The sequence below is a fragment of the Electrona antarctica genome, assembly GCF_951216825.1.
Source record: "Electrona antarctica genome assembly, chromosome: 23".
In the NCBI taxonomy this organism is placed as follows: Eukaryota; Metazoa; Chordata; class Actinopteri; order Myctophiformes; family Myctophidae; genus Electrona; species Electrona antarctica.
The window spans coordinates 38,617,655-38,643,056 of NC_136804.1; the positions used below are offsets into that span (position 1 = coordinate 38,617,655).

Below are 25,402 nucleotides of genomic sequence, written 5' to 3' on the forward strand. Positions count from 1 at the left end.
TGGTGAGTGGTGGTGACGCAAGGTTGATTAGGAGAGTCTGGTGAGTGGTGGTGACGCAGGGTTGATTAGGAGGAGTGGTGGTGACGCGGGGTTGATTAGGAGCTGTCTGGTGAGTGGTGGTGACGCAGGGTTGATTAGGAGGAGTGGTGGTGACGCGGGGTTGATTAGGAGCTGTCTGGTGAGTGGTGGTGACGCGGGGTTGATTAGGAGCTGTCTGGTGAGTGGTGGTGACGCGGGGTTGATTAGGAGCTGTCTGGTGAGTGGTGGTGACGCGGGGTTGATTAGGAGAGTCTGGTGAGTGGTGGTGACGCAGGGTTGATTAGGAGGAGTGGTGGTGACGCGGGGTTGATTAGGAGCTGTCTGGTGAGTGGTGGTGACGCGGGGTTGATTAGGAGCTGTCTGGTGAGTGGTGGTGACGCGGGGTTGATTAGGAGCTCAGTCTGGTGAGTGGTGGTGACGCAAGGTTGATTAGGAGCTCAGTCTGGTGAGTGGTGGTGACGCAAGGTTGATTAGGAGCTCAGTCTGGTGGGTGGTGGTGACGCGGGGTTGATTAGGAGAGTCTGGTGAGTGGTGGTGACGCGGGGTTGATTAGGAGCTCAAGGCTGGTGAGTGGTGGTGACGCAGGGTTGATTAGGAGCTGTCTGGTGAGTGGTGGTGACGCAGGGTTGATTAGGAGCTGTCTGGTGAGTGGTGGTGACGCGGGGTTGATTAGGAGCTCAAGGCTGGTGAGTGGTGGTGACGCGGGGTTGATTAGGAGCTCAAGGCTGGTGAGTGGTGGTGACGCGGGGTTGATTAGGAGCTCAGTCTGGTGAGTGGTGGTGACGCAAGGTTGATTAGGAGCTCAGTGGTGGTGACGCGGGGTTGATTAGGAGAGTCTGGTGAGTGGTGGTGACGCGGGGTTGATTAGGAGCTCAGTGGTGGTGACGCGGGGTTGATTAGGAGAGTCTGGTGAGTGGTGGTGACGCGGGGTTGATTAGGAGCTCAAAGTCTGGTGAGTGGTGGTGACGCAGGGTTGATTAGGAGCTCAGTCTGGTGAGTGGTGGTGACGCGGGGTTGATTAGGAGCTCAGTGGTGGTGACGCGGGGTTGATTAGGAGAGTCTGGTGAGTGGTGGTGACGCGGGGTTGATTAGGAGCTCAAAGTCTGGTGAGTGGTGGTGACGCGGGGTTGATTAGGAGAGTCTGGTGAGTGGTGGTGACGCGGGGTTGATTAGGAGAGTCTGGTGAGTGGTGGTGACGCGGGGTTGATTAGGAGCTCAGTGGTGGTGACGCGGGGTTGATTAGGAGAGTCTGGTGAGTGGTGGTGACGCGGGGTTGATTAGGAGCTCAAAGTCTGGTGAGTGGTGGTGACGCAGGGTTGATTAGGAGCTCAGTCTGGTGAGTGGTGGTGACGAGGGGTTGATTAGGAGCTCAGTCTGGTGAGTGGTGGTGACGCAGGGTTGATTAGGAGCTCAGTCTGGTGAGTGGTGGTGACGCGGGGTTGATTAGGAGCTCAGTCTGGTGAGTGGTGGTGACGCGGGGTTGATTAGGAGCTCAAGGCAGTCTGGTGAGTGGTGGTGACGCGGGGTTGATTAGGAGCTCAAGGCAGTCTGGTGAGTGGTGGTGACGCGGGGTTGATTAGGAGCTCAAGGCAGTCTGGTGAGTGGTGGTGACGCGGGGTTGATTAGGAGCTCAAGGCAGTCTGGTGAGTGGTGGTGACGCGGGGTTGATTAGGAGCTCAAGGCAGTCTGGTGAGTGGTGGTGACGCGGTTGATTAGGAGCTCAAGGCAGTCATTTAAAAAATGTTGGGGAAATATTTATATAAGAATATAAGAGTAAATTAACTGCCATGCAGTGACAGTTCATGTACAGGACAATTAAAAGGGGGTTAAAAGTACACAATAAGTAGAGTACAATAAAGTGGAGATTAAATCACAAGACATGGGACCCTTTGTAAATGTACCTTTTTCTTTTTGTACAGTAAGTAACGATCATTTTGAATGTATATGTTGTTTTTTTTGTCGTATCTTACAGATGTGTAATCCTTCCGGTCCCTGTAGAGGTCCGTGCCGGTGATGTTAGCCAGGACGGAGCACCGTGGGCTGGACAAACAGAAAGGATGTTAGCCAGGATATGGAGCACCGAGGACTGGACAAACAGAAAGGATGTTAGCCAGGATATGGAGCACCAGAGACTGGACAAACAGAAAGGATGTTAGCCAGGATATGGAGCACCAGAGACTGGACAAACAGAAAGGATGTTAGCCAGGATATGGAGCACCGCGGGGGGGACAAACAGAAAGGATGTTAGCCAGGATATGGAGCACCAGAGACTGGACAAACAGAAAGGATGTTAGCCAGGATATGGAGCACCGCGGGGGGGACAAACAGAAAGGATGTTAGCCAGGATATGGAGCACCAGGACTGGACAAACAGAAAGGATGTTAGCCAGGATATGGAGCACCAGAGACTGGACAAACAGAAAGGATGTTAGCCAGGATATGGAGCACCGTGGGGGGGACAAACATAAAGGATGTTAGCCAGGATATGGAGCACCAGAGACTGGACAAACAGAAAGGATGTTAGCCAGGATATGGAGCACCGTGGGGGGGACAAACATAAAGGATGTTAGCCAGGATATGGAGCACCAGGGACTGGACAAACAGAAAGGATGTTAGCCAGGATATGGAGCACCAGGGGTGGACAAACAGAAAGGATGTTAGCCAGGATATGGAGCACCAGAGACTGGACAAACAGAAAGGATGTTAGCCAGGATATGGAGCACCAGAGACTGGACAAACAGAAAGGATGTTAGCCAGGATATGGAGCACCGAGGGGGGGACAAACAGAAAGGATGTTAGCCAGGATATGGAGCACCAGAGACTGGACAAACAGAAAGGATGTTAGCCAGGATATGGAGCACCAGGACTGGACAAACAGAAAGGATGTTAGCCAGGATATGGAGCACCAGAGACTGGACAAACAGAAAGGATGTTAGCCAGGATATGGAGCACCAAGGACTGGACAAACAGAAAGGATGTTAGCCAGGATATGGAGCACCAAGGACTGGACAAACAGAAAGGATGTTAGCCAGGATATGGAGCACCAGGGGGGGGGGGGCAAACAGAAAGGATGTTAGCCAGGATATGGAGCACCAGAGACTGGACAAACAGAAAGGATGTCAGCCAGGATATGGAGCACCAGAGACTGGACAAACAGAAAGGATGTTAGCCAGGATATGGAGCACCGAGGGGGGGACAAACAGAAAGGATGTTAGCCAGGATATGGAGCACCGAGGGGGGACAAACAGAAAGGATGTTAGCCAGGATATGGAGCACCAGGGACTGGACAAACAGAAAGGATGTTAGCCAGGATATGGAGCACCAGAGACTGGACAAACAGAAAGGATGTTAGCCAGGATATGGAGCACCAGGGGTGGACAAACAGAAAGGATGTTAGCCAGGATATGGAGCACCGAGGACTGGACAAACAGAAAGGATGTTAGCCAGGATATGGAGCACCGTGGGGGGGACAAACAGAAAGGATGTTAGCCAGGATATGGAGCACCAGAGACTGGACAAACAGAAAGGATGTTAGCCAGGATATGGAGCACCAGGACTGGACAAACAGAAAGGATGTTAGCCAGGATATGGAGCACCGCGGGGGGGACAAACAGAAAGGATGATGTGATGATGTTTTCTTACAACTGAGCCCTGAAGACCACAGTGAGGAGCTCCACTCCCACGCCCACGGCCAGCCCCAGGTCCAAGCCCAGGAGGATGGACGCCAGGCAGGTCACCGTCCACACCACCTGGAGAGGAGAGGAGAGGTTACTGAACACACCACCTGATGGAGAGAGGAGAGGTTACTGACCACACCACCTGATGGAGAGAGAGAAGGAGAGATTACTGACCACACCACCTGATGGAGAGGAGAGGTTACTGACCACACCACCTGATGGAGAGAGAGGAGAGGTTACTGACCACACCACCTGATGGAGAGAGAGGAGAGGTTACTGACCACACCACCTGATGGAGAGAGAGAAGGAGAGATTACTGACCACACCACCTGATGGAGAGGAGAGGAGAGGTTACTGACCACACCACCTGGAGAGGAGAGGTTACTGACCACACCACCTGATGGAGAGGAGAGGAGAGGTTACTGACCACACCACCTGATGGAGAGGAGAGGAGAGGTTACTGACCACACCACCTGATGGAGAGGAGAGGTTACTGACCACACCACCTGATGGAGAGGAGAGGTTACTGACCACACCACCTGGAGAGGAGAGGAGAGGTTACTGACCACACCACCTGATGGAGAGGAGAGGTTACTGACCACACCACCTGATGGAGAGAGAGGAGAGGTTACTGACCACACCACCTGATGGAGAGGAGAGGTTACTGACCACACCACCTGATGGAGAGAGGATGGAAGAAAGGTGTGACACCATCTGTTGCACCTCCCCCCTGACCAGCCGGGGTGCCTGATTGGAATAACGTGTTCCTTGGATTTTTTTTGTTTTTGTTTTTTGTGTAGGGTTTGAAAGCAGCAGTGAAATTGAAGGGGTTCAATTGGTGTAGGGTTGTGTACAGAATTCAATCTAACAACATTAACAGGTCTTAACGTGACATCTCTTACACAGTCTGGTTTGTCCCTCGTCCAGAGGTACGGGACGTCTCGGACCTGCAGCAGCATTCCCTTCAGGTTGACGACCACCAAGGCACCCAGCACTGACTGGAACACAGAGGTCAAAGGTTACGGTGATGACCACCAAGGCACCCAGTACTGACTGGAACACAGAGGTCAAAGGTTACGATGACCAAGGCACCCAGCACCGACTGGAACACAGAGGTCAAAGGTTACGATGACCAAGGCACCCAGCACCGACTGGACACACAGAGGTCAAAGGTTACGACCACCAAGGCACCCAGCACTGACTGGAACACAGAGGTCAAAGGTTATGATTGACCACAGCACTGACTGGAACACAGAGGTCAAAGGTTACGGTGATGACCACAGCACTGACTGGAACACAGAGGTCAAAGGTTACGGTGATGACTAAAGCACTGACTGGAACACAGAGGTCAAAGGTTACGTGATGACCACAGCACTGACTGGAAAACAGAGGTCAAAGGTTACGTGATGACCACAGCACTGACTGGAACACAGAGGTCAAAGGTTACGATGATGACCACAGCACTGACTGGAACACAGAGGTCAAAGGTTACGATGATGACCACAGCACTGACACAAAGGTCACAGAGGTTCCACCACTGGTCTCACCCTGGGCAGAGGCTCCAGCAGGAAGCCCAGCGCTACGGTGACGATCATGGCCATCAGTGCCGAGATCAGCCCTGCAACCTGCAGTTGTAAAGAAATAAAAATATAAAAACCTTATGAGAATTTTCACACATTGCCATAAAATGATACGACGCGAGGAAACAGTAGTAGACCTACTGTATGATATAAAACAGTAGTAGACCTACTGTATGATATAAAACAGTAGTAGACCTACTGTATGATATAAAACAGTAGTAGACCTACTGTATGATATAAAACAGTAGTAGACCTACTGTATGATATAAAACAGTAGTAGACCTACTGTATGATATAAAATGCATTGTAAAATTAAACTACTGTATGAAGAGAGAGGATCATAAAATCTCTTTTGGAGTGAAGACATCCTAGCAGTATAATAGTAGGATATAAAAGTAGGATGATATTTCCAGTATAGAGCGCCGAAGTCCTGGCGTCAATATCGGTAGAGGGTGCAAATCCACGGGTTCATGTACTTTTTATTTGCATTGTGATCCCCATAGGGGGGATCTTAGATCGCCTCATATAAGAACTGGGTTTTATTTGCATTGTAATCCCAATAGGGGGGATTTTAGATCGCCTCATATAAGAACTGTGTTTTATTTGCATTGTAATCCCCATAGTGGGGATCTTAGATCGCCTCATATAAGAACTGTGGTTGAAAAATGATCCAGGCCGCTTCACTCATATGGATATGAAGAATCAACTGACTGAGAGAAAACGCTATTGTTACTGCTACTGAATTAGTTACATTTTCACTAGAAACAGACTTATTCATACAGAGACACCTCCCTGACAATAATGCAGAGACGCTTATATGAAACGATGTTAAGATGAGCCCATGTTATTCTCCATAGAGAAATTACTTTCCTGAACCAGGGGAATCGAGGGGACGAGCGAGTGACTTCTGACTTCACTCGCTCGTCCCCTGGGGGGACCCTAAGGGGTTCGCGGAAGTTTTTCTCTATAGAGAACTGTCTGTCAAACTGTCTGGGTGATATTCTCAGGGAGGTGTCTCTGTATCGTTATATTGTCAGGGAGGTGTCTCTGTATCGTTATATTGTCAGGGAGGTGTCTCTGTATCGTTATATTGTCAGGGAGGTGTCTCTGTATCGTTATATTGTCAGGGAGGTGTCTCTGTATCGTTATATTGTCAGGGAGGTGTCTCTGTATCGTTATATTGTCAGGGAGGTGTCTCTGTATCGTTATATTGTCAGGGAGGTGTCTCTGTATCGTTATATTCTCAGGGGGGTGTCTCTGTATCGTTATATTGTCAGGGAGGTGTCTCTGTATCGTTATATTGTCAGGGAGGTGTCTCTGTATCGTTATATTGTCGGGGAGGTGTCTCTGTATCGTTATATTGTCAGGGAGGTGTCTCTGTATCGTTATATTGTCAGGGAGGTGTCTCTGTATCGTTATATTCTCAGGGAGGTGTCTCTGTATCGTTATATTGTCAGGGAGGTGTCTCTGTATCGTTATATTGTCAGGGAGGTGTCTCTGTATCGTTATATTGTCGGGGAGGTGTCTCTGTATCGTTATATTGTCAGGGAGGTGTCTCTGTATCGTTATATTGTCAGGGAGGTGTCTCTGTATCGTTATATTGTCAGGGAGGTGTCTCTGTATCGTTTACGACAGTCAGTCACTCATATTTGATACTGTCTGTTTCTAGTGAAAATGTAACTAATTCAGTAGCAGTAACAATAGCGTTTTCTCTCAGTCAGTTGATTCTTCATATCCATATGAGTGAAACGGCCTGGATGTTTATTTTTCAAACACAGTTCTTATATGAGGCGATCTAAAATCCCCCCCCTATGGGGATCACAATATAAATAAAAAGTACATGAACCCGTGGACTTATAGCGCCCTCTAGCGATATTGACGCCAGACTTCGGTGCTCTATGATGGCCAGTAAAAGTAGGATGGTATTTCCATTATAATGACCAGTAAAAGTAGGATGGTATTTCCATTATAATGACCAGTAAAAGTAGGATGGTATTTCCATTATAATGACCAGTAAAAGTAGGATGGTATTTCCATTATAATGACCAGTAAAAGTAGGATGGTATTTCCATTATAATGACCAGTAAAAGTAGGATGGTATTTCCATTATAATGACCAGTAAAAGTAGGATGGTATTTCCATTATAATGACCAGTAAAAGTAGGATGGTATTTCCATTATAATGACCAGTAAAAGTAGGATGGTATTTCCATTATAATGACCAGTAAAAGTAGGATGGTATTTCCATTATAATGACCAGTAAAAGTAGGATGGTATTTCCAGTAAACAGTGGAAGGATATTTTCACCTGTGTCTTCCCTCCAGAGCTCTCCTGCACAGCCGTCCTGGAGAGAGCAGTGCTGGCGGCAAACGACCTGAAGGTGGCGCCGAAGATGTTGCTGACCCCGAACGCAATGAGCTCCTGTGATGGAGAAGTGGATGAAACACATGTCACCGTCTTAAACTAACGGCACAATGAGTCATTTTTAAAGACGAGGTTTCTTTTGTGGCTTTTCTGCCTTTAAAGGGGCATTCCACTCATTTTCAACATTTTACTATGTCATTAATATACCTTAGAGCTGTTGTGTGGAAATAATAAAAAAGTCCCCCCATTCTGTGTTTCCTAGAACTGTAAGTATGAAAAAAATCATTAACATGGTGAAACACATCTTGATGACGTCATCAAGATGTGTTTCACCATGTTAATGATTTTTTTCAGACCTCTAGTTCTAGGAAACACAGAATGGGGGGGACCTTTTTATTATTTCCACACAACAGCTCTAAGGTATATTAATGACATAGTAAAATGTTGAAAATGAGTGGAATGCCCCTTTAAGTGAAGACTGTCAGGAAAGAGGGGGGGAGAGAAGGGGAGAGACACGCAGCAAAGCAGCTCGTCATGAACGGGACTCGAACACGCGACGAGCTGTCAGGCCAGAGCCTATATGTGACATGACGCGCCTGGACCACTAGGCCAGCGGGGGCCCGACACAAGGCATTTTTTTAGTTTGTTGTTTTTTTGTGGCGTTCGCCTTTATGTTATATTTTTTATGGAGGGACAGACAGTAGGCTGTCAGGAAATGGGGAGAGAGATGGGGGGGGGGGGGGGTGACATGCAGTAAAGGCCGTCGGGATCGGGAGTCGAACGCGCGGCACACTGCCAGACTGGATTACCAGCCCAGGTGCCTGGACCACTGAGCCATGGCCCAGGATGGACCGTCGATGATGTAATCATTGCTGATGTCACTCACCTGGTTCCCGTCGATGATGTAATCATTGCGGATAGCGTACACCTTGGCCACAGAGAAGGCCACGGAGAAACCCACGATGGCGATGGCGAAGGTCTCTACCGCCCCCTCCTGGAAGACCTGCACGCTGGGCGCTATGGGAGACTCATACCTGGAACATGCAGACCCAACACGTGGTTCACCTTCACTCCATACTGTCTATAAATGGTGCATTTAGATAGATGGCGCTGTTGTCCCAAGCTCTTTACAGAGATTAATTAACCCATTCTGGGCGGGAACCCCTTTTGGTTGTTTTCAGCATTATGTTATACTTTAGCTATTGAAAAATAGCAGATCTACAAGCTCGTAGCGCGGCACTGCTCTGCTATTTTTAAAAAATCATAAAAATGTAGTGCAAAGCTTTGAATATATATATGTTTTTAACGAACCCCTCCTGGCCACTATGCCTCTGGAGCCACTGCCCATTTACTATAACAAGCAATTCATCATAAATAGATGAATCACTATAAATGCTATAAATGTTTTTAATCAATAGATGGAAAGTGGAGTGGTTTAATATGCTTACCCACTAACCATTTTACCAACGACAGCAACTTCAAATCTCTCCTCAAAGTTGAAGCCATACGACACTCCGCACGCTATGATGGTCTGTGGGAACGGGAAAAAAGCAATCCAATGAATAAGGACCTTTCTCGGCCCCGCCCCTCTCCAATAAGGACCTTTCTCGGCCCCACCCCTCTCCAATAAGGACCTTTCTCGGCCCCACCCCTCTCCAATAAGGACCTTTCTCGGCCCCACCCCTCTCCAATAAGGACCTTTCTCGGCCCCACCCCTCTCCAATAAGGGCCTTTCTCGGCCCCACCCCTCTCCAATAAGGGCCTTTCTCGGCCCCACCCCTCTCCAATAAGGGCCTTTCTGGGCCCCACCCCTCTCCAATAAGGACCTTTCTGGGCCCCACCCCTCTCCAATAAGGGCCTTTCTCGGCCCCACCCCTCTCCAATAAGGACCTTTCTCGGCCCCACCCCTCTCCAATAAGGACCTTTCTCGGCCCCACCCCTCTCCAATAAGGACCTTTCTCGGCCCCACCCCTCTCCAATAAGGACCTTTCTCGGCCCCACCCCTCTCCAATAAGGGCCTTTCTCGGCCCCACCCCTCTCCAATAAGGACCTTTCTAGGCCCCACCCCTCTCCAATAAGGACCTTTCTCGGCCCCACCCCTCTCCAATAAGGGCCTTTCTCGGCCCCACCCCTCTCCAATAAGGGCCTTTCTCGGCCCCACCCCTCTCCAATAAGGACCTTTCTCGGCCCCACCCCTCTCCAATAAGGACCTTTCTCGGCCCCACCCCTCTCCAATAAGGACCTTTCTCGGCCCCACCCCTCTCCAATAAGGACCTTTCTCGGCCCCGCCCCTCTCCAATAAGGGCCTTTCTCGGCCCCACCCCTCTCCAATAAGGACCTTTCTCGGCCCCGCCCCTCTCCAATAAGGACCTTTCTCGGCCCCACCCCTCTCCAATAAGGACCTTTCTGGGCCCCACCCCTCTCCAATAAGGACCTTTCTCGGCCCCGCCCCTCTCCAATAAGGGCCTTTCTCGGCCCCACCCCTCTCCAATAAGGACCTTTCTCGGCCCCGCCCCTCTCCAATAAGGGCCTTTCTCGGCCCCACCCCTCTCCAATAAGGACCTTTCTCGGCCCCGCCCCTCTCCAATAAGGGCCTTTCTCGGCCCCACCCCTCTCCAATAAGGACCTTTCTCGGCCCCGCCCCTCTCCAATAAGGACCTTTCTCGGCCCCGCCCCTCTCCAATAAGGGCCTTTCTCGGCCCCACCCCTCTCCAATAAGGGCCTTTCTCGGCCCCACCCCTCTCCAATAAGGACCTTTCTCGGCCCCACCCCTCTCCAATAAGGACCTTTCTCGGCCCCACCCCTCTCCAATAAGGGCCTTTCTCGGCCCCACCCCTCTCCAATAAGGGCCTTTCTCGGCCCCACCCCTCTCCAATAAGGACCTTTCTCGGCCCCACCCCTCTCCAATAAGGACCTTTCTTGGCCCCACCCCTCTCGGCCCCACCCCTCTCCAATAAGGACCTTTCTCGGCCCCGCCCCTCTCCAATAAGGACCTTTCTCGGAGGTGAGCGGGTGGGGTTGACATATGCCCTTACTGGGCTGCGTTCACACATTCAAGACACCTGTCTTGCGTCTGTCTTGTGTCTGTGTTTAATGGCCGCTCCAATGCATTTCCAATGCATTGGAAATACCCATATGGTTTGACCAAACATTTTGTTTGATGGGGGGGAGGAGGGGGGGCAGAATACATCCATCAAAGCTGTGTTCAGACACAAGTCAGGTGTCAGACACAAGGCAAGTGTCTTGAATGTAGCTCAGTAAGGGCATATGTCGACCCCGCCCGCTCAGACTCCGCCCCACCCCCTCCTGGTGCTGCGGCCATCTTGGAAACTAAACACAATATAAACAGTGGGAGAGGGGTGGGGCCGAGAAAGGCCCTTATTAAATCACATACACAGCATTGGTAAAATGAAGGAGTGGCCAGAACATATCTGGTAAATGTTAAGAGATTGTACCCAGAAACTAATGATTTGATTGGAGTCAATTATAATATATAGTAATTATAAGTATAATTAAGTACTATCTCACCATTATGACCTCTCTAGGGATGGGATCTCACCATTATGACCTCTCTAGGGATGGGATCTCACCATTATGACCTCTATGGGGATGGGATCTCAACCATTATGACCTCTCTAGGGATGGGATCTCACCATTATGACCTCTACAGGGATGGGATCTCACCATTATGACCTCTACAGGGATGGGATCTCACCATTATGACCTCTATGGGGATGGGATCTCACCATTATGACCTCTATGGGGATGGGATCTCACCATTATGACCTCTACAGGGATGGGATCTCACCATTATGACCTCTACGGGGATGGGATCTCACCATTATGACCTCTATGGGGATGGGATCTCACCATTATGACCTCTATGGGGATGGGATCTCACCATTATGACCTCTATGGGGATGGGATCTCACCATTATGACCTCTATGGGGATGGGATCTCACCATTATGACCTCTACAGGGATGGGATCTCACCATTATGACCTCTATGGGGATGGGATCTCACCATTATGACCTCTATGGGGATGGGATCTCACCATTATGACCTCTACAGGGATGGGATCTCACCATTATGACCTCTACGGGGATGGGATCTCACCATTATGACCTCTACAGGGATGGGATCTCACCATTATGACCTATATGGGGATGGGATCTCACCATTATGACCTCTACAGGGATGGGATCTCACCATTATGACCTCTATGGGGATGGGATCTCACCATTATGACCTCTACAGGGATGGGATCTCACCATTATGACCTCTATGGGGATGGGAACGGGCAGCTTGGCTTTGTATCTGTCGTTGATCTCCTTGACAACGAACACCACCACCATGATGATCAGAGACGTCACCAGGTCACAGATGTTGGTGGAGCTGATCTGACCGAAGATGCTCTCCAGGGTCTGAGGAGGAGAACAGGAAGGGTTAATGATCTGACCGAAGATGATCTCCAGGGTCTGAGGAGGACAAGGAGAGTTAATGATCTGACATATATGATGGACAGACAGACAGGTCATTCTTACAGATATGATGGACAGACAGACAGGTCATTCTTACAGATATGATGGACAGACAGACAGGTCATTCTTACAGATATGATGGACAGACAGACAGACAGGTCATTCTTACAGATATGATGGACAGACAGACAGGTCATTCTTACATATATGATGGACAGACAGACAGACAGGTCATTCTTACAGATATGATGGACAGACAGACAGGTCATTATTACATATATGATGGACAGACAGACAGGTCATTCTTACAGATATGCTGGACAGACAGACAGACAGGTCATTCTTACATATATGATGGACAGACAGACAGGTCATTCTTACATATATGATGGACAGACAGACAGGTCATTCTTACATATATGATGGACAGACAGACAGACAGACAGGTCATTCTTACATAGATGATGGACAGACAGACAGGTCATTCTTACATATATGATGGACAGACAGACAGGTCATTCTTACAGATATGATGGACAGACAGACAGGTCATTATTACATATATGATGGACAGACAGACAGGTCATTCTTACAGATATGATGGACAGACAGACAGACAGGTCATTCTTACATATATGATGGACAGACAGACAGACAGACAGACAGACAAGACAGACAGGTCATTCTTACATATATGATGGACAGACAGACAGGTCATTCTTACATATATGATGGACAGACAGACAGACAGACAGGTCATTCTTACATAGATGATGGACAGACAGACAGGTCAGACTTACAGATATGATGGACAGACAGACAGGTCATTCTTACATATATGATGGACAGCGGTCCGGTCAGGCCGGGCACCTCCAGCCCCAACACGAACTTGAGCTGAGACACCACGATGTGGACGGCAGCGGCCGTGGTGAAGCCGGACACCAGGGTGTCCGACAGGTAGACCACCATGAAGCCTGCCTGGAGGAGACCCATAGCCAGCTGACACACACACACACACACACACACACACACACACACACACACACACACACACACACACACACACACACACACACACACACACACACACACACACACACACACACACACACACACACACACACGTCAACATGTACAGTACACAGACAAATGTGTCTATGGCAAAGACTTGGTCGTTGCAAATGTTAGATTTTTCTGTTTTACACACCAATATTATAATGTTCTTATTTTGATCATAAGGGGCATTAGTTAGGGGCATTAGTTAGGGGAATTCGTTAGGGGCATTAGTTAGGGGCATTCGTTAGGAAGCATTCGTTAGGTCATAGTTCTGTGTCATACAGACGGACGAACCGTAGGTAGGTAGGAAGGTGATGGACAGAGAGACAGTTGTACCTGGATGACCCCCATGAGGAAGGTGATGGACAGAGAGACAGTTGTACCTGGATGACCCCCATGAGGAAGGTGATGGACAGAGAGACAGTTGTACCTGGATGACCCCCATGAGGAAGGTGATGGACAGAGAGACAGTTGTACCTGGATGACCCCCATGAGGAAGGTGATGGACAGAGAGACAGTTGTACCTGGATGACCCCCATGAGGAAGGTGATGGACAGAGAGACAGCTGTACCTGGATGACCCCCATGAGGAAGGTGATGGACAGAGAGACAGTTGTACCTGGATGACCCCCATGAGGAAGGTGATGGACAGAGAGACAGTTGTACCTGGATGACCCCCATGAGGAAGGTGATGGACAGAGAGACACCTGGATGACCCCCATGAGGAAGGTGATGGACAGAGAGACACCTGGATGACCCCCATGAGGAAGGTGATGGACAGAGAGACAGTTGTACCTGGATGACCCCCATGAGGAAGGTGATGGACAGAGAGACAGTTGTACCTGGATGACCCCCATGAGGAAGGTGATGGACAGAGAGACAGTTGTACCTGGATGACCCCCATGAGGAAGGAATGGACAGAGAGACAGTTGTACCTGGATGACCCCCATGAGGAAGGTGATGGACAGAGAGACAGTTGTACCTGGATGACCCCCATGAGGAAGGTGATGGACAGAGAGACAGCTGTACCTGGATGACCCCCATGAGGAAGGTGATGGACAGAGAGACAGTTGTACCTGGATGACCCCCATGAGGAAGGAATGGACAGAGAGACAGTTGTACCTGGATGAGCCCATGAGGAAGGAATGGACAGAGAGACAGTTGTACCTGGATGAGCCCCATGAGGAAGGAAAGGACAGAGAGACAGTTGTACCTGGATGACCCCCATGAGGAAGGTGATGGACAGAGAGACAGTTGTACCTGGATGACCCCATGAGGAAGGAATGGACAGAGAGACAGTTGTACCTGGATGAGCCCCATGAGGAAGGAAAGGACAGAGAGACAGTTGTACCTGGATGACCCCCATGAGGAAGGTGATGGACAGAGAGACAGTTGTACCTGGATGACCCCATGAGGAAGGTGATGGACAGAGAGTACCTGGATGACCCCATGAGGAAGGTGATGGACAGAGAGTACCTGGATGACCCCATGAGGAAGGTGATGGACAGAGAGTACCTGGATGACCCCCATGAGGAAGGTGATGGACAGAGAGACAGTTGTACCTGGATGACCCCCATGAGGAAGGTGATGGACAGAGAGACAGTTGTACCTGGATGACCCCCATGATGAAGGAATGGACAGAGAGTACCTGGGTGACCCCCATGAGGAAGGTGATGGACAGAGAGACAGCTGTACCTGGATGACCCCCATGAGGAAGGTGATGGACAGAGAGACAGTTGTACCTGGATGACCCCCATGAGGAAGGAATGGACAGAGAGACAGTTGTACCTGGATGAGCCCATGAGGAAGGAATGGACAGAGAGACAGTTGTACCTGGATGAGCCCCATGAGGAAGGAAAGGACAGAGAGACAGTTGTACCTGGATGACCCCCATGAGGAAGGTGATGGACAGAGAGACAGTTGTACCTGGATGACCCCATGAGGAAGGAATGGACAGAGAGACAGTTGTACCTGGATGAGCCCCATGAGGAAGGAAAGGACAGAGAGACAGTTGTACCTGGATGACCCCCATGAGGAAGGTGATGGACAGAGAGACAGTTGTACCTGGATGACCCCCATGAGGAAGGTGATGGACAGAGAGACAGTTGTACCTGGATGACCCCCATGAGGAAGGTGATGGACAGAGAGACACCTGGATGACCCCCATGAGGAAGGTGATGGACAGAGAGACAGTTGTACCTGGATGACCCCCATGAGGAAGGTGATGGACAGAGAGACAGTTGTACCTGGATGACCCCCATGAGGAAGGTGATGGACAGAGAGACAGTTGTACCTGGATGACCCCCATGAGGAAGGAATGGACAGAGAGACAGTTGTACCTGGATGACCCCCATGAGGAAGGTGATGGACAGAGAGACAGTTGTACCTGGATGACCCCCATGAGGAAGGTGATGGACAGAGAGACAGCTGTACCTGGATGACCCCCATGAGGAAGGTGATGGACAGAGAGACAGTTGTACCTGGATGACCCCCATGAGGAAGGAATGGACAGAGAGACAGTTGTACCTGGATGAGCCCATGAGGAAGGAATGGACAGAGAGACAGTTGTACCTGGATGAGCCCCATGAGGAAGGAAAGGACAGAGAGACAGTTGTACCTGGATGACCCCCATGAGGAAGGTGATGGACAGAGAGACAGTTGTACCTGGATGACCCCATGAGGAAGGAATGGACAGAGAGACAGTTGTACCTGGATGAGCCCCATGAGGAAGGAAAGGACAGAGAGACAGTTGTACCTGGATGACCCCCATGAGGAAGGTGATGGACAGAGAGACAGTTGTACCTGGATGACCCCATGAGGAAGGTGATGGACAGAGAGTACCTGGATGACCCCATGAGGAAGGTGATGGACAGAGAGTACCTGGATGACCCCATGAGGAAGGTGATGGACAGAGAGTACCTGGATGACCCCCATGAGGAAGGTGATGGACAGAGAGACAGCTGTACCTGGATGACCCCCATGAGGAAGGTGATGGACAGAGAGACAGTTGTACCTGGATGACCCCCATGAGGAAGGTGATGGACAGAGAGACAGTTGTACCTGGATGACCCCCATGAGGAAGGTGATGGACAGAGAGACAGTTGTACCTGGATGACCCCATGAGGAAGGAATGGACAGAGAGACAGTTGTACCTGGATGACCCCCATGAGGAAGGAATGGACAGAGAGACAGTTGTACCTGGATGACCCCCATGAGGAAGGTGATGGACGAGGCCACCAGCACCCTCTGGTGTTCCTTAGACAGCTCGTCGAAGCCTGTGATGTTGGCGGGAGGACCCGTGTCGGGAACCAGCCTCGTCACCACGGCCCCCAGCATCAGACTCAGCACAGGGAACGATCCTGGAAGAACAGAGGCCAACATTACATTTTGGGCGGGAACCCCTTTTGGTGTTAGCATCATGTTATGCTTTAGCTATTGAAAAATAGCAGATCTACAAGCTCATAGCGCGCCACTCGGTGGCGCGCTATGAGCTTGTAGGTCTGCTATTTTTGAAAAATCAAAGAACGACTGACATAGAAACATAGCTTTTTCAGAAAACTGTCAGGATGTAGAAGACATTTTTAGAATCTGATCTCAGGTCAAAATGGGTTAATGGACCACTTTTCAACTTATCTTCCTCCACATTAATGTTCATGATAAAATAACAGCAGTCTGTGTCTCATAGGAAGGCTGTGGGCAGTTCAGAAACGTGCACGCATCCGCCTCGTTGACGGCAGACTGCTGGGCGAGCGCTGGTGCTTTGACATGGGTTGTCAGATCAACATGGAATGAATTCTGTACTGGCCATATATGGAGCATGTCTTGAGTGTACAGGGTTTGATGGGATCAGATCAGCATATGGAATGTCAGAACAGGTCAGCTCCACATATGGAGATCTAAGGGTGGCAGCGGGGGCAGTGTCTTGAGTTTACAGGGTTTGATGAGGGCCCAGGTAGGGCCGGGCCTTAATCTTAGAGCCTGTTGAGAACTCTAGAGTTTAAATGGACAGGTATCAGTCAAAAGTGAGACATCGAAGAGGAAGGGTGGATGGGGAAGGATCAACATATGGGAATATCAGAACAGGTTCTGACATAATCCATATGGAGGTTTGAGGTCAGATGTAGAGTGGCTGGCCAATATTGATGACATCAGGGATCTCCATATATGGGCTTAATTGCGACAGCAGGTCGCATTTACTATGACATCATGTATCTCCATCCCTGATGATGTCACGTGATGTCATGGGACCTGGGCACCATATATGGGGGCATTCCCCATGTATGGGGATTATGAGTGACTGACTGACAGGTTTACATAGTAAAACTAACCCTTCTCTCATAACGTATATGTCTTAACGCTTTAATTTATTTGCTTATTTATATTTATCTAACGTTACAATGTGGTGCAGTGCTTGTTGCACCAAACCATTCCACCCATTCCTTTATTTATCCTTGGCGTATTCAACCCGTTTAGACCTTAGGACGATTCTACAAATGTCTTCTAAATCCTGACAGTTTTCTGAAAAGAAAACCCTATGTTTCTGTGTCAGTCGTTCTCAAACATTTTCATGTCAAGGACCCCCAAAAATATATGTATCTGAAAATATGTTGTTCCAGGGACCCCCCCCAAGAAGCAAAGATTTGAGTTAAAAACGTTTGCTCTGAAAGAAACAAATAGCAGATCTACAAACTCGTAGCGCGCACTATGAGCTTGTAGATCTGCTATTTTTTCAAGTATAACATAATGCTTTTAAACACCAAAAGGGGTTCCCGTCCAGCGTGGATTAAAGCTGTTGGTGTGACAATAAAGTTGAAACCTTGAACCTTGAGATGTGAAATAAGACATTATGACTCCCTTCCAGGGTAGGGTGGACCTTAATGACTCCCTTCCAGGGTAGGGTGGACCTTATTGCACTTACTGCCACACTGACGATAAGAGACACTTACCTTACTGTATGTTTATGTTTGTGTGTTTTAGTGTAAATTCTCACACTGACAGCTTGACGAGCCTCATTAACCCATCCTGGGCGGGAACCCCTTTTGGTGTTTTAAGCATTCTTTTTAAACAGTAGAGTAGCTATTGAAAAATAGCAGACCTACAAGCTCGTAGCGAGTGCCGAGCTACTAGCTTGTTAGATCTGCTATTTTTTGAAAAATCGTGAAAATGTTGGTGCAAATGTTTTTTTTGGGGGGGGGGGGGGGGGGGGAGGGTCCCTGGAACAACACATTTTCAGATGGGGGTCCGCGGCCAAATACAGATAATTCTGGGCGTCCTTGACATGAAAAAAAGGTTGAGCACCGCTGACATAGAAACACATGCGTTTGTCCGAAAACTGTCAGGATTTAGAAGGCATTTGTAGAATCGTCCTCAGGTCTAAATGGGTTAAACTTGAGCAAAGGTTGACCGAGGACACACACACTCCCCTTTTTCCCGTTTTTCTGTTGAAAATCTGTCGTTTTCGGCGAGCAAAATCATTATGGTCATGCAACAAAGTAAAACGTAACCACTCTAAACGTTGGCGTGCCTATTTTGGGCATGTCATAACATAGGCAACATGTTCTACGTCTTTTCTTTTTGTCCTCAAAATAGCAAAACAAATAGCAGCTCACAACAACGCGTTGTAGGTTTTGTCTATTTTTGCAGCCCGACACCTTCGTATGACATGCAGTATAGTGCAGTGGTTCTCAACCAGTGGTCCGGGGACCACCAGTGGTCCTTGAGGGGTTTCCAGGTGGTCCCCATGCTAAATGATGGAGAGTTGGTGCAACCAAATGGACGCTTATAGAGCTTTAACTCTTCAGAGTGTTTCATTTTAAACTCTCAAGAGTTCAATTATTGTTAAACATCTGCATTCGTTAATTAAACAGTTGGAGAAGAAATGTTATTTCCGTCAACATTGCCTGTTATCTCTCCTAATCATCAATATAGAAAATGGACCCGTTAGGGAGTTACAGACCCCATAAGGGTCAATTTGTACACTCTCAGAGTTACAGACCCCATAAGGGTCAATTTGTACACACTCTGTTACCCTCAAGGACCCCTGGGGGTCCCCGGACCCCCCTTCTGGAGGTACCTATAGATATGTGTCTGGAGGTTCCCAGGAAGAAGTATGTGAGCATGGGGAAGAAGGCTGTGTACAGGCCGTAGCTCGGAGGCAGGCCGGCTAGGAGGGAGAAGGCCAGCCCTGAGAGAGAGAGAGAGACAGGGCGGTTAGTCATATAGGTCATAAGGTCACTGAGAGGAACATTTTATGGGCTTTTATTTATTATTTTAAGTATGATTTATTGATTAGGACAGCACAGAAAACACATTTCACCCGCGGTCTGTTTTTTTATTCTAAATTTTGATCCCACGATTTTGTATTAAACCCATTTATTTTTCACCCAGTGTCAATTATCTAATGTAATCCTGGGCTCCATACACTTCCTCTGCCAACCTGGGGAGAGCAACAGACTGACCTCATGCTTCCTTCAATGCATGAGGAGTCCAAGCTGCTTCTTTTCACCTGACAGGGGGAGTTTCCCCGGTTGGAACATGTTATTCCAACCAGTTCCTTTCCCCTGCAAGGTATTTACTTACCTTGCATGATGAATTGAAGCTGTGTTACCTTCATGATGAATTGAAGCTGTATTTCATGATGAATTGAAGCTGTATTTCCGTTACCTTCATGATGAATTGAAGCTGTGTTACCTTCATGATGAATTGAAGCTGTATTTCATGATGAATTGAAGCTGTATTTCATGATGAATTGAAGCTGTATTTCCGTTACCTTCATGATGAATTGAAGCGGTGTTACCTCCATGATGAATTGAAGCGGTGTTACCTTCATGATGAATTGAAGCGGTGTTACCTCCATGATGAATTGAAGCGGTGTTACCTCCATGATGAATTGAAGCGGTGTTACCTTCATGATGAATTGAAGCGCTGTTACCTCCATGATGAATTGAAGCGCTGTTACCTCCATGATGAATTGAAGCGGTGTTACCTCCATGATGAATTGAAGCGCTGTTACCTCCATGATGAATTGAAGCGCTGTTACCTCCATGATGAATTGAAGCGGTGTTACCTCCATGATGAATTGAAGCGCTGTTACCTCCATGATGAATTGAAGCGCTGTTACCTCCATGATGAATTGAAGCGGTGTTACCTCCATGATGAATTGAAGCGGTGTTACCTCCATGATGAATTGAAGCGGTGTTACCTCCATGATGAATTGAAGCGCTGTTACCTTCATGATGAATTGAAGCGGTGTTACCTCCATGATGAATTGAAGCGGTGTTACCTCCATGATGAATTGAAGCGGTGTTACCTCCATGATGAATTGAAGCGCTGTTACCTTCATGATGAATTGAGGCGCTGTTACCTCCATGATGAATTGAAGCGGTGTTACCTTCATGATGAATTGAAGCGGTGTTACCTTCATGATGAATTGAAGCGGTGTTACCTTCATGATGAATTAAAGCGGTGTTACCTTCATGATGAATTGAAGCGGTGTTACCTTCATGATGAATTGAAGCGGTGTTACCTTCATGATGAATTGAAGCGGTGTTACCTTCATGATGAATTGAAGCGGTGTTACCTTCATGATGAATTGAAGCGGTGTTACCTTCATGATGAATTGAAGCGGTGTTACCTTCATGATGAATTGAAGCGGTGTTACCTTCATGATGAATTGAAGCTGTATTTCCGTTACCTTCATGATGAATTGAAGCGGTGTTACCTCCATGATGAATTGAAGCTGTTACCTTCATGATGAATTGAAGCGGTGTTACCTCCATGATGAATTGAAGCGCTGTTACCTTCATGATGAATTGAAGCGCTGTTACCTCCATGATGAATTGAAGCGGTGTTACCTTCATGATGAATTGAAGCGGTGTTACCTCCATGATGAATTGAAGCGGTGTTACCTTCATGATGAATTGAAGCGGTGTTACCTTCATGATGAATTGAAGCTGTTACCTTCATGATGAATTGAAGCTGTTACCTTCATGATGAATTGAAGCGGTGTTACCTCCATGATGAATTGAAGCTGTATTTTTGTTACCTTCATGATGAATTGAAGCGGTGTTACCTCCATGATGAATTGAAGCTGTATTTCCGTTACCTTCATGATGAATTGAAGCTGTTACCTTCATGATGAATTGAAGCTGTTACCTCCATGATGAATTGAAGCGGTGTTACCTCCATGATGAATTGAAGCGGTGTTACCTCCATGATGAATTGAAGCGGTGTTACCTCCATGATGAATTGAAGCGGTGTTACCTTCATGATGAATTGAAGCTGTTACCTCCATGATGAATTGAAGCGCTGTTACCTCCATGATGAATTGAAGCGGTGTTACCTCCATGATGAATTGAAGCGGTGTTACCTCCATGATGAATTGAAGCGGTGTTACCTTCATGATGAATTGAAGCTGTTACCTCCATGATGAATTGAAGCGCTGTTACCTCCACGATGAATTGAAGCGGTGTTACCTCCATGATGAATTGAAGCGGTGTTACCTCCATGATGAATTGAAGCGGTGTTACCTTCATGATGAATTGAAGCGGTGTTACCTCCATGATGAATTGAAGCGGTGTTACCTTCATGATGAATTGAAGCGGTGTTACCTTCATGATGAATTGAAGCGGTGTTACCTTCATGATGAATTGAAGCGGTGTTACCTCCATGATGAATTGAAGCGGTGTTACCTTCATGATGAATTGAAGCTGTTACCTCCATGATGAATTGAAGCGGTGTTACCTTCATGATGAATTGAAGCTGTTACCTCCATGATGAATTGAAGCGCTGTTACCTCCATGATGAATTGAAGCGGTGTTACCTTCATGATGAATTGAAGCGGTGTTACCTCCATGATGAATTGAAGCGGTGTTACCTTCATGATGAATTGAAGCTGTTACCTCCATGATGAATTGAAGCGCTGTTACCTCCATGATGAATTGAAGCGGTGTTACCTTCATGATGAATTGAAGCGGTGTTACCTTCATGATGAATTGAAGCTGTTACCTCCATGATGAATTGAAGCGGTGTTACCTTCATGATGAATTGAAGCTGTTACCTCCATGATGAATTGAAGCGGTGTTACCTCCATGATGAATTGAAGCGGTGTTACCTTCATGATGAATTGAAGCGGTGTTACCTCCATGATGAATTGAAGCGGTGTTACCTTCATGATGAATTGAAGCTGTTACCTCCATGATGAATTGAAGCGCTGTTACCTCCATGATGAATTGAAGCGGTGTTACCTTCATGATGAATTGAAGCGGTGTTACCTCCATGATGAATTGAAGCGGTGTTACCTCCATGATGAATTGAAGCGGTGTTACCTCCATGATGAATTGAAGCGGTGTTACCTCCATGATGAATTGAAGCGGTGTTACCTCCATGATGAATTGAAGCGGTGTTACCTTCATGATGAATTGAAGCGGTGTTACCTTCATGATGAATTGAAGCGGTGTTACCTTCATGATGAATTGAAGCTGTGTTACTTCCATGATGAATTGAAGCGGTGTTACCTCCATGATGAATTGAAGCGGTGTTACCTCCATGATGAATTGAAGCGGTGTTACCTCCATGATGAATTGAAGCGGTGTTACCTCCATGATGAATTGAAGCGGTGTTACCTTCATGATGAATTGAAGCGGTGTTACCTTCATGATGAATTGAAGCTGTGTTACTTCCATGATGAATTGAAGCGGTGTTACCTCCATGATGAATTGAAGCTGTTACCTTCATGATGAATTGAAGCGGTGTTACCTTCATGATGAATTGAAGCGGTGTTACCTTCATGATGAATTGAAGCGGTGTTACCTCCATGATGAATTGAAGCGCTGTTACTTCCATGATGAATTGAAGCTGTTACCTTCATGATGAATTGAAGCGGTGTTACCTTCATGATGAATTGAAGCGGTGTTACCTCCATGATGAATTGAAGCGCTGTTACTTCCATGATGAATTGAAGCTGTTACCTTCATGATGAATTGAAGCGGTGTTACCTCCATGATGAATTGAAGCGGTGTTACCTCCATGATGAATTGAAGCTGTTACCTTCATGATGAATTGAAGCTGTTACCTCCATGATGAATTGAAGCGCTGTTACCTCCATGATGAATTGAAGCGGTGTTACCTTGCATAATGGCCACCATCCCCGTGCTGATCCCAGCCACCAGGTCACCCGGCAGCCATTCTTTCAGCCGATAGATTCTCATCCAGCCGATGAACGGCAGAGCGCTCAGCGTGGCGTTCTTCAGCCGTTTGGAGTCACAGCTGTACAAACGAACAGCACACGGTTTATATCAATTAACTCAAAGACAGACGTGTTCATTAATGTCATGCATCCTTTTTATTCGAAGGCCTTAATGCACAATCTATGTAAAGGTGTGTGAGTGTGTGTGTGAATGGGTGAATGTAATGCACAATCTATGTAAAGGTGTGTGAATGGGTGAATGTAATGCACAATCTATGTAAAGGTGTGTGAATGTGTGTGAATGTAATGCACAATCTATGTAAAGGTGTGTGAATGTAATGCACAATCTATGTAAAGGTGTATGAATGTGTGTGAATGTAATGCACAATCTATGTAAAGGTGTGTGAATGTGTGTGTGAATGGGTGAATGTAATGCACAATCTATGTAAAGGTGTGTGAATGTGTGTGAATGGGTGAATGTGATGCACAATCTATGTAAAGGTGTGTGAATGTGTGTGTGAATGGGTGAATGTGATGCACAATCTATGTAAAGGTGTGTGAATGTGTGTGTGAATGGGTGAATGTGATGCACAATCTATGTAAAGGTGTGTGAATGGGCGGACACCACAAGGCCACTGAGCTGGTACCCTATACCTCTAACCTCAGTCTTAACCAGGGGGGGGGGGGGGGGGGGCACCCCAGATCTCCTATTTTGAAGGAATCACACGGGGACTGATTGTGTTAAGGAAACCCTTATTTTTGGGACCACCTACGTGCAGTAGTGTTTGACGTGGTCCCACAGCGTTGTGCGTCTCCTGTGGACCCTCTGGTGGTCCTCGGAGAAGCGGTCCTCTGAATACACGGGTCTGACCACCAGGTATTGTCTCCTGGAGGTGGTCATCTTCACACCTGGACGCTGGGTGACCTTCTAACTTCTTCTATAGGCCTGGCTGTCACAATTATTACATCACAATGATTACGGCATCTCAACGATTTGAGATAATCACAATTGTTTTTGCATAATCGTCAAATCGTTTCCATTTCGAACAATGTCCAATAACAGAAATAGCAGATCCACAAGCTTATAGATCGATATAAGCTTGTGGATCTGCTATTTTAACTATTAACTACTACTAATTCTTTGGAAGAAAATACAATATGAAAAAGTATTAAATGTGTCAGTGATTTGATTTATTTGTGTATATAGAGGGTATGCGCGTGACATCATCATCAAACCAAAAAAAGAAAACTACTTTCTGGCCTTGACAGCCCATACATCCACACAGAAAAGTCATATCTGATTGCATTAAACAACATTAAACGATGTTAAACTCACTTTGCCTGTTGCTTTGCCACTCGATGTGCCATTCACTTTAAGCATGCGCATACTCTCTATATGTTATTTTGTCATATCTGCCCTGATGTGCAATTTGTGATTACGAAAGGAAAAAGCTAATTCAAATTGTAACCAATGTGCAATGCAAAAAAAACATAATTACATTGTTATTTATGTGACAATTAATCGTCAGATTAAATTAAAAAGTGTAATGGTCACAGGCCTACCTTCTTCCTCGTTCCTAGCTCCTCAACAGCAGTGAGCGTACAGATAGTTGCGTGTGGGGGAGAGAAATGACCATAACAGAAGCCTTGTCCCGCAGCGTGGGGCCTGCTGACCTGTGCTCGTCCAACCTTATCTGTAATCTAATCTGGGATCTGAGAACTTCCCGTTTTGCCTTTTCTTCTGCTTAATTATTAACACACGATGAAGCGTAATCCACTGTGCTGCCGGACGACACTCTCCTTTTCATGGAAATCACAAAACGTGACTTATTGTCTCTGTCGTCTCTTTGTCACGAATGAGTACGGATGGATGAGGACGCCAGGCAGAAGTAAACTTAGAACTGTGTTTATCACATTTAGACCTGAGACCGATTCTACAAAAATGTCTTCTAAATAAACAGTTTTCTGAAGAACTTCATGTTTCCATGTCAGTGGTGATCAACCTTTTTCATTTAAGAAC

The 25,402-nt window shown here is 47.4% G+C and overlaps 1 protein-coding gene and 1 long non-coding RNA gene across 2 annotated transcripts in view; one reads left to right on the forward strand and one right to left on the reverse strand.

The window, feature by feature from the left end:
* The window catches only part of LOC306916320 (chloride anion exchanger-like), a gene marked incomplete at its 5' end in the record, with an annotated part of 56,510 nt that extends 32,227 nt beyond the window's left edge, over positions 1-24,283 (reverse strand). The window contains 13 exons of the mRNA XM_079494154.1: positions 2,010-2,079; positions 3,681-3,787; positions 4,618-4,713; positions 5,263-5,340; positions 7,602-7,715; positions 8,545-8,692; positions 9,107-9,189; positions 11,932-12,084; positions 12,976-13,140; positions 16,395-16,555; positions 19,270-19,380; positions 23,323-23,462; positions 24,156-24,283. Of these exons, the coding sequence (XP_079350280.1) occupies positions 2,010-2,079; positions 3,681-3,787; positions 4,618-4,713; positions 5,263-5,340; positions 7,602-7,715; positions 8,545-8,692; positions 9,107-9,189; positions 11,932-12,084; positions 12,976-13,140; positions 16,395-16,555; positions 19,270-19,380; positions 23,323-23,462; positions 24,156-24,283 (1,554 nt within the window). The remainder of the gene's footprint in view (positions 1-2,009; positions 2,080-3,680; positions 3,788-4,617; positions 4,714-5,262; positions 5,341-7,601; positions 7,716-8,544; positions 8,693-9,106; positions 9,190-11,931; positions 12,085-12,975; positions 13,141-16,394; positions 16,556-19,269; positions 19,381-23,322; positions 23,463-24,155) is intronic.
* Positions 1-25,402, forward strand: part of LOC306916647 — a 571,903-nt gene that overhangs the window by 320,753 nt on the left and 225,748 nt on the right. The gene's annotated exons all lie outside the window — the stretch shown is intronic.